The following is an 8,946-nucleotide window of genomic DNA, read 5'->3' as shown; positions in this document are numbered from 1 at the left end:
GAGAATTTGTACTTGGTGCAACAAAATGCATCCACGTGTATAAAGAATTGTGTAGAAGCTTTCTCATTGTGTAGAGTGCAGAGAAAACTCTGCACAATGAAAGCTCACGAAATGCATCCATGTGTATAAAGAATTGTGCAAAAGCTTTCTCATTGTGCAGAGAGAACTCCGCACAATGAAAGCCCTCTGCACTTGAGGGACTTTTTCTTAGTAGTGCTATCATGTTTCTTTGGAGGTTTAGAGGGAGCTTTCATTGTGTAGAGTGCAGAGGTAGTTTTTATTGTGTGGAATGTGAAGGCGCAGAGAAAATATGTACCGTTGTGGAAAACATTCTCAAATAATGACAAAATGTGAACCTCACATTACCTTAATCAATTAAATAACCATAGAAACAAAAACTCTTGTATTTATCATGCAAATATATCATATATTTACCTCATATATATGAAAATACTAAATTAAGGAAACTTACACTTAAAATAAATATATTAAATTCTGGTGACAAACTTTACTTATGTAATAAATTTTTAATAGTTTTGGACTTGGAGGAAAGAATAATTAATTTATGAAGGTAGTCTCTATCCATGAGGTGGCTTTATTTCTTGTATTCAAGTGCATGGATATTGCTAGCTTATGCACAAAAGGACGACAAGTCGAGCAAAGGAGGGGTTTATCATGCTTGTAGAAAAGGAAAGGAAGCTGGAACATCTTTGTACCATGCCAATGAATAATCATTCACTACTTACGGATTAGGTGTAGTAGTAAATCACAGTAATATCAATCAACTTTGGCTTTTGAAAACTAATTCGATGAAGCAAAGTTTGAGAGAGAGAACGAATAAGGGTATCAGAAAGCGTGGCCCTTTTCCTTATTTTTGCTAGTTTCTTGTACATTTAAAAGGACACATCTGGTTGAATTTTAGGACCTACATCTTGCTATGTTGCCTCATCTTTTCCCTCCCCAAACATACATTCAATTCAAGCCATGATATCTGATAATAATAGCAACGGAAACACTACTCATTAATAACAATTAACCAACCGGAGATTCACAGTTTAGTTCGGACAGCTTCGGCAATTTAAATTAATCATACTAGAGGTTAATAAAAATGTCCTGGTTAGAGTGGTTCATGTAAGAAAGTCAGTTTTTATATATAATATATATATAATTTTCATCATCCCCTTGAAACTGCAAAGGGTTTCAACCAAAAAACGCTTGCAGAAGTTGACTATAATAGTAATTTGATGAGAAAAAGAAGAAGGTGATCAGGCAGATTGCCACGCAGATACAGAATACAAAGGCCTTTCCTCCCAGCAAATAGTGAGGCAGCCTTCATGATGTAGCAGACGGTAAGAGTGAGAGGAGTAAGTATGGAGGAGGTTGTTGGCATGTAAGAGTGTGGTGTAGCCTAGGGGGAGTTGTGCGAACCCAGTTCGGTCCAATCTCTTCATCCACCCTTGCAATTTCTCGTGTCTCTCCACCCTTTCGGATCCCTCACACGCCACGATATTGTGTATTTGCTTTCCGAACAAATATTTCTCCACCGTCACCCGCTCTATGCTTTGTTTGGGAAGAGTGGACTCCAGGGAATCGAACATGGCACTGTAATAGTAGAGAGCCTCCACAAATCTGTCCATGAGATGCTCACCGTTGTGGTTCGACTCCTGCTCCACAACCACCATCACCTTCGGCGACAACCCCCGTAACATTCGTAAGAACCGCTCTATATTCCCTTCCACAGTGGTCGACCGCACCTCTTCCGCCCCCGCCCCCGCCCCTTCCAGATTCGGAGGCCTTCGACTGCTAATTGCGGCTTCAATCTCGGAGGGGGAATACTTGAGTCGACCAACGCTTCCTTCTTTCTTCACCAACGCTTCCATGTTAAACATAGAACGCAGGATTAAATCCTCGTCGCCCAAAGTAGTGCAACTCTGTCTCGGCCGTTTCCTATTGATCCCAACTCTTCCCCCACCGCCGCCGCCGCCACCACCGCCACCACCGAAGTTGTGATCGAAATCCTGGTCTTCCGCCAGCAGAGCATGAAACTGCAAAACAGCGCTGATAGCGACGGCCTCTCCAGTCTTGACAGCGAGCATGTCGTCTGTAAGACGGTCGAGGCGCGTTACAAGCTGGTTGAACTGGAACGGAATGTCCAATCTCTCGGCTTCCTCCGTCAATATCGCCGCAGTTTGCTGAACAACTTCTTTCTTCTCGTTGATCCCTGTCATCTTCAAATGCGGAGGTCCCCCGGGCCGCCGGCTTAGAGACTGCAAAAGCGGTATCCACTGCGCTGCCTCCGAGGCGTCCAAATCGATTATGTGTACCACCTTTTCCTTTTCCATGGACTCCAGAATCGTCAGATGCACTGTGTTGAAAGCAAATTTTAGATAGGGAAATAGAGTGAAAAACACCTGCCGGGCGGACACTAAATCCGCCATGGAAGGCTGCAAGTGCGTGGAATTGAGAGCCTTGTATAGGCCCGGCCACGACTTGGTGATCCGGGCGGCCAATCCTTCCATGAAATAAGTGGCGAGGCGCTGCATGGGATCCCCAGTCACACATGCCAGAACCGATATCTGCTCCAAACACAGGTTCGTCTGCTCCATATTCCCATTAAATACATACTTGGCACAGGCAAGCAAGAGCTGGATGAGACACAACCCCCGCTCCTCCCACTTGAGCTCTTCGAGCCACCAATTACCTGCGTCCTGGGGGCTCAAAATGGCACTGCGTATGGAAGCCAGAGAGAGTTGAGAGAAAGATTGCAATGGCGCGGGCGCGGGCAGGGGCGCAGGCGCACTAGCACTAGGCGCAGTAGCTGATGATCCTTGAATCATCCCGGGCATGTCGTCGATCCCTCCTTGCCTGCAACCCAGACTTAAAGCCCTTCCTTGTTCATGGATTGAAGCAGATTTAAAGGCGAGCTTGTTGGTGGATTGAAGAGATTAGTTGGGAAGGGAAGGGAACACGGCATTGACGAGTTCGTGTTTGCCTCTTTCCTTGATCCATATTCACGGCGTTCTTGTCGTAGGTGAGGTGAGGTAGGTTGGTTGTTGCTCTTGGCCTTTTGTGCATATCCTAACATCGTTGCCCTTGTCCTTTTGTGCACCCCCAAGGTCGTTGCCCTTGTCCTTTACCATTCGCAAGCTGCATCCGATTCCCTCTTTGTCGTTTTGTCTGGTTTCCATGCATATAAATACGTCCTTTCATTTTGTCCACATTCTGCTTTCACCTACTTCAAACAATTCTCCATTTGTCTCCTTTCACCTGCAATCACCCCTATTCCCTTTCTCTTTGTTTTTCTGCGTCCACCCCATTCCCCTTGTCCTCCACCCCATTCCCCTTGTCGTCTTCTTCCATCCCTCTAAATCACAAGATTCCACTTTGTGTACACCACAAAACCAAAACGCATATTTCTTCGTCTCCTTAACGCCAACCACATACAAACAAAACACATTTTCTCTGCCCAACAACAATGCATGCCTCCAACCCATCCATCATTTTATTATCATTCACTTTCCTAACATTCCACAAACCTCCACCTTTACTATTCCTTCTTTTCTTTAACCTCTCAAATTTCTTATATTCATAATCCATTCCCTAAACATATCTTGTAACCTACTCTTTTACCTACCGTAAAATATATATTTTTTCATATTTAAACGCGGTATTCTCTTAAAACATAATACACCTTGACTAATACAATTTTAAATGTTAATCTAATTATTGTTAAGAAATTTATCATGTAAATATTTTATTATAAATTTGATTTTAATACTTTTAATTTATTATATTATTTAGTTTTAAAAATATTTATTTTTAGATTTTCTATAAAATTAATATATTTATAATAATATTATTATTATTAAATTTATTTATATGGATTTTTTCCAAAAGAAAAAATCATAATTTCATTACAACTTTTAGATAAAATGAACAAAATTACATTTTGTAGATTTTAAAAGCATTTAGTATGAGCAATCATATAGCTAAAAAAAACAAAGAGAAAACTAAAGATAGAAAATACAAAGGACAAGATTAGGTTGTATAAAAATCACTTATCTTCCCTTTTTTCCCTTTCTTTTTCTGGACCTTCTAACATCTCCCTACGAACCGTTGCCAAATTATTTACAGTTTTCTTTGGTGGGTGTTCTTTTTCTAAGTGAGAACTTTCTGAAGCATAGGTTCTCTTTGTGCCCACCGTTTCATCCTCTTTGTGTGCCTAATTTTTATGTTGTTTTGGTTCTTAGGTCGCTTCTAATTATGTACCATTATGCTGGTGTGTTGTGTTGCCATTATGGACTTGAGAACTCCTGTCTTCTTAGTTTGGATGGTTCTCTATGATTTCCCCTTCCTCTTCCTCCATGAGGTATGGATCAGAAGGCTGCCATATTTTTGTTTTATGGGCCTGCCCCTTTTTCTTTTTGGGGTACTTTTTGGCTTGAGGGCATGTGTCCTGCAAGTGGCAGTTGATCTAGTATCTATGGTGTGGCAGTTGATCTAGGGCCCAAATGAGGTTTTTCTCATTCCTTCAGACATGGGAGGGCTAGCACCATATTCAACACCCTCAACATTAGATAAAATATAGAGATTTTGTCACTTGGAGACCCATGAGACCCAATTTGTGCCCCAAACCCACATTTGGGGGCCACTTGATGATTTTCGTTGAGGTACAGGGCCCAACCCCTAGATCTTGATTTTTAGAGGCATTCTACACTTGTCATGGCACCAAAAGGCCTCAACGTCAACCCTAAGGAAGCCAACACGAGCATGATATCAACATCTCAACTACAATTTGTGGATATAAAATTAATTTTGTAAATGTTAGTAGGTCGGCTTGTCACCTAGGCCTTTACTTGCACATTAGTTTATTAGTGGAGGGGGTTATAGAATAAAGTAGGACTTGTTAGACCACATATATATTAGAGATATCTCATTTAAGTCTCTCATCATCATCACACTTGGAATCTCAGCCTCATAGAGGAATTCACACTTGTTCTCTTGTGGAATATTTGGATCTCTTGGATGCATTTTGACATTTGGAGCTTATTCTTGGATATTTCTTGGAGTTATTCTTTGGATAATGGAAATAATTCTTGCATGTTTCTTGTAAGTCCTCTTTATTACCGAATATCTATTTTTCTATGTCTAATGTATGAAATTATTGATTCTAGGTCATGGTAAAAATGTGCCCTAATTTGTTGAAAATTAATGGAATTGCTATCTAGAGTAATATTGCATGCGGTATTCATGTATATCATGTATTGAATAATCCTATTAGTGAACTCATTGTAGCTCTCCCATGAAAAATCCATTTTTCATTGAGTGGGTAAATGCTTGAAATTTCCTTGTTACGGCATCAAATTTCGACTTCCTTGAAAACAAGTTTAGCTAACCTAAATCATTCTAAACCCCATTATCCCAAGGAACAAAGCACTAGTCCAACTTTTTGGTGATCAATCTCATATTTTATCCATCTTTTCTCTCTCTTAAATTCAATACTTTCAAGGCTAGGGCTAGAAACTAGGGCTTAGGGGGAAATTCTATGGAAGAGGTATTTTGGTGGTTGGATAGCCTAAATATCAAGTTGGTAGGGTTTTACACAAAACCTATCAATTTGGTGGCCATCCACTTCGATTTCATCCATAAATTCTCTTGCCCTAGGTGTTTACCTAAGAGGGAAACCCTATTTTTTCTTCCTTAAACTTGAGGACTTTCTTGAAGGTTTTAGGAGCCTTGGCTTAGCTAATATCCATTGTAAGAAACCTTTCCTCCTTGCCTTGAACTTGAGTTACTCCAACACTTATCAAATCAATCAAACCCTAGGTCTTGTGCCCTGATTCTAGGTATCTTCATAAAAAGTGAATTGCTTCCTTGTGAAGTCTTAGACCAAAATTTTGTCTTTCTTGAATACCTCCTATTGGGATCATTTCATATTGATCTCAAGCGATCTCTTTCATACTGAGAATCCTCTCATCAATGAAATTATGTAAAGAGAAGTGGGTTTTGGTTGTGGTGACGATGGGCCACTACACCATTTTTTCTTATAGGTCTAGTTTATTCCTTGTAGTGTTTCCCTCTCTAAGGCTGCTATATTTTGCGACAACAATCCTTATTTTGTAGAAACAATTCTTGAAAACGACAACAGACAGTGGCTCTAAAAACACATTTGATAGTTCAGGTGGTGTAGATGACCTGGCGTTTTCATCATAATATTTCTCCCTACAAGATATAGGAAATTCCTTTAGGCTACCGGTAAAGATTATAGAAAATGGGCTAGATAAAACCCCTTCAGCTGGCATCTCAGATCTCGACGCCCTTCCTTCTAATATCACTGTAATAATGTAGTAGCCTGAGCAAAGTGATAACCCGCCCCCTCCTGCATTCACCCACATCCTTCGACAACCATTGCTTTGAGGGAGATTGATCTCTTGTTCTTCGATCAAAGACGATCATTGCATGCCTAGCACAACCTCACTACCACCAACCATACTTGACTATATCTTGTAAACACATCCTACTTCAGAAATCTTAATACTCATAACTCTCACCATCATCTCCTTATGCCAATCCTGTATGATTTATTATCATCCAAATTTTATAAAAACATTTTTTATGATTAAAATTCTAATATCGTAATTTATTAATATTAAAATTTTATATTTTAAATTCATAATTTATAATGAATAAATAAAAAAACTATAAAAAACTACAATTTAATTATACAAAACTAATCATCATTATTTATAATAACACCCCATGTATATTCCTAAAATATAAACAAAATAAAAATTAACTTAAAATAATCATCATTATTTATGTGTAACAAATTATATTCCTAAAATATAAAGAAAATAAAATGAACTTAAAATAACATTAATAAGAAAAGGTCCAACTAATTTAAAGACAATGTTAGATTAAATTACCATGACCAAGGACATATATGTATAAAAAAATAGAAACATATGTGAGAAATACAAAATCGCCACTTACAAAATGGGGTAAGACACCAAAATTAATTTATATCTACAAGATATCATAATGTATGCTAGACAATGACAAGGATGAGTTCACAAATGTAGTAACAAAGTTAGAGTAGTTGTTCTTATTGTGAAGAAGGAGAAGGAGAAGGATATCATAATGTATGCCAGCCAGGGATGAGGACGAGTTCACAAATGTAGTAACAAAGTTAGAGTAGTTGTTGTTGTTGTTGTTATTGTGAAGAAGGAGAAGGAGAATGATATCATAATGTATGCTAGCCAGGGACAAGGATGAGTTCAAAAATGTAGTAACAAAGTTAGAGTAGTTGTTGTTGTTGTTGTTGTGATTGTGAAGAAGGTGAAGGAGAAGGATATCATAATGTATGCCAACCAGGGACAAGGATGAGTTCACAAATGTAGTAACAAAGTTAGAGTTGTTCTTATTGTGAAGAAGAAGGAGGAGGAAGATATTTGAGGGTTATTTCAATTGGTTGATTCCTCGTCATTAAAGCACTTTTTGTATTGATAGGTCATAGGTTCAATTCTCTTTACATTCTCAGAGTCAGGCTCCATGGTTGAGCTAACAAGAAGTGATCCCTTCGGGTGGATCTACATGGTAAAAATATTCCATGGATATAGCGGTCACTGATATCCATGGTTCATGAATCAAATAGAAAAAATGAGGAGGAGAAAAGTAAATAACAAAATAAGGAAAGTTGGAAGAAATTAATAAAAGAAGGAAAGTTAGAAGAAAATAATAAAATAAGGAAAGCTAGAAGAAAATAATAAAATAAGTAGGTTAGAAGAACATAATAAAATAAGGAAGGATTAAAAAAGAAGAAGATAAGAATTGGATAATTTTTCATGAGAGCCAAGTGGTAAGACAAAAAAATCCTAAAAAATAAGACCAAGCTATGAAAGACCCATCTTAAGAAACCTAATGCTAATTTTTTTATTGTGTGGCTAAGTTGAGCCTTGTTGTGAGTTTGGTGTGTGTGGATTTTCTTTTTTCTTTTTATTTTTATTTTTATTTTGAGTGGGAAGCTCTTTGGTTTGATAGTTCACCTTCATACTACTAGATTAGTCATCTCTCCTCCAACCCCATTACAACTCAGGGTCCGTTAGGAAAAAAAATACCCAAGGAGTAGGGATAGATGTTACTGGTAAGTCAGCGACATTCAGTAAGCATAAAAGAAATCAACATTGGATCTCTTTAAATTTGGCATGAGACTACATCTTCAATCAACTGCAACTCTCTCTATAATACTTGGATGTGGGACCGTTTAGCGAACGATAAGTTATTTGTTAAATTTATATAAATCATTTGTATAAAAGCTAGCTAGCATGTAAGTCACTTGAAAAAGGTAAAACTAGATTGTTAGTGCAAGATAACCAAGATATTTTTTAATATGAATAATTAGATAGATTGGTCAACCTATTTCTGAATGGTGAGACAATCGTGATGTTTCTTAATGATTGTTAAATTAGTGGATGATGGTTAACTTTATTGTTATTGTGTTATAGCAAAGGTAATTATATAAAATAAGTAGGTCTTGAATATAATGGAAAATTGTTACTAAAACCAAAATGTTAGCTATGTTGTGCTTTATTGATTTTAAAAAATAATTGAAGAATAAAGTATTCCAACAACTAAGTTAAGTACAAAGTTAATTTATTTCCATATACTTCTCATTTTGATTTCTATGATGAAAATTGTGTGAGATTATTTCCATATACTTCTCATTTTGATTTCTATGATGAAAATTGTGTGAGAATAATGATTAATCTAGAACTTTTTGATTTGGGTTCATTGCAATACTTCAAATTACTATACTTATGTAAATTAGAGTTTGTACCTCTTTCTGTATCTCCTTAAACAATAACGATAAAACCTATTACTTGGGTCTGTGTAGAATAATGCTACCAATTATGATTAATATGTTCTTAGATGGATTTTCCCTCTTTT

At 37.4% G+C, this 8,946-nt stretch overlaps 1 protein-coding gene across 1 annotated transcript; it reads right to left on the bottom strand.

The window, feature by feature from the left end:
• Nucleotides 1-1,126: 1,126 nt before the first annotated feature.
• Nucleotides 1,127-2,998, bottom strand: SCL3 (scarecrow-like 3). Its single transcript, XM_089386527.1, has one exon. The coding sequence runs from the start codon at nt 2,844-2,846 to the stop codon at nt 1,266-1,268; it is 1,581 nt and encodes a 526-aa protein (XP_089242653.1). The 5' UTR covers nt 2,847-2,998; the 3' UTR covers nt 1,127-1,265.
• Between the last annotated feature and the right edge of the window lie 5,948 nt (nt 2,999-8,946).

Source organism: Pinus tabuliformis, chromosome 6 (assembly GCF_031772625.1).
Source record: "Pinus tabuliformis cultivar Carrire ecotype Pingquan chromosome 6, CPIR1, whole genome shotgun sequence".
In the NCBI taxonomy this organism is placed as follows: Eukaryota; Viridiplantae; Streptophyta; class Pinopsida; order Pinales; family Pinaceae; genus Pinus; species Pinus tabuliformis.
This window is presented reverse-complemented; position numbering and strand designations above follow the sequence as displayed.

Excerpts from the sequence above, each read along its gene's own strand:
- SCL3 (XM_089386527.1), bottom strand. The coding sequence starts at position 2,846 with ATGCCCGGGATGATTCAAGGATCATCAGCTACTGCGCCTAGTGCTAGT.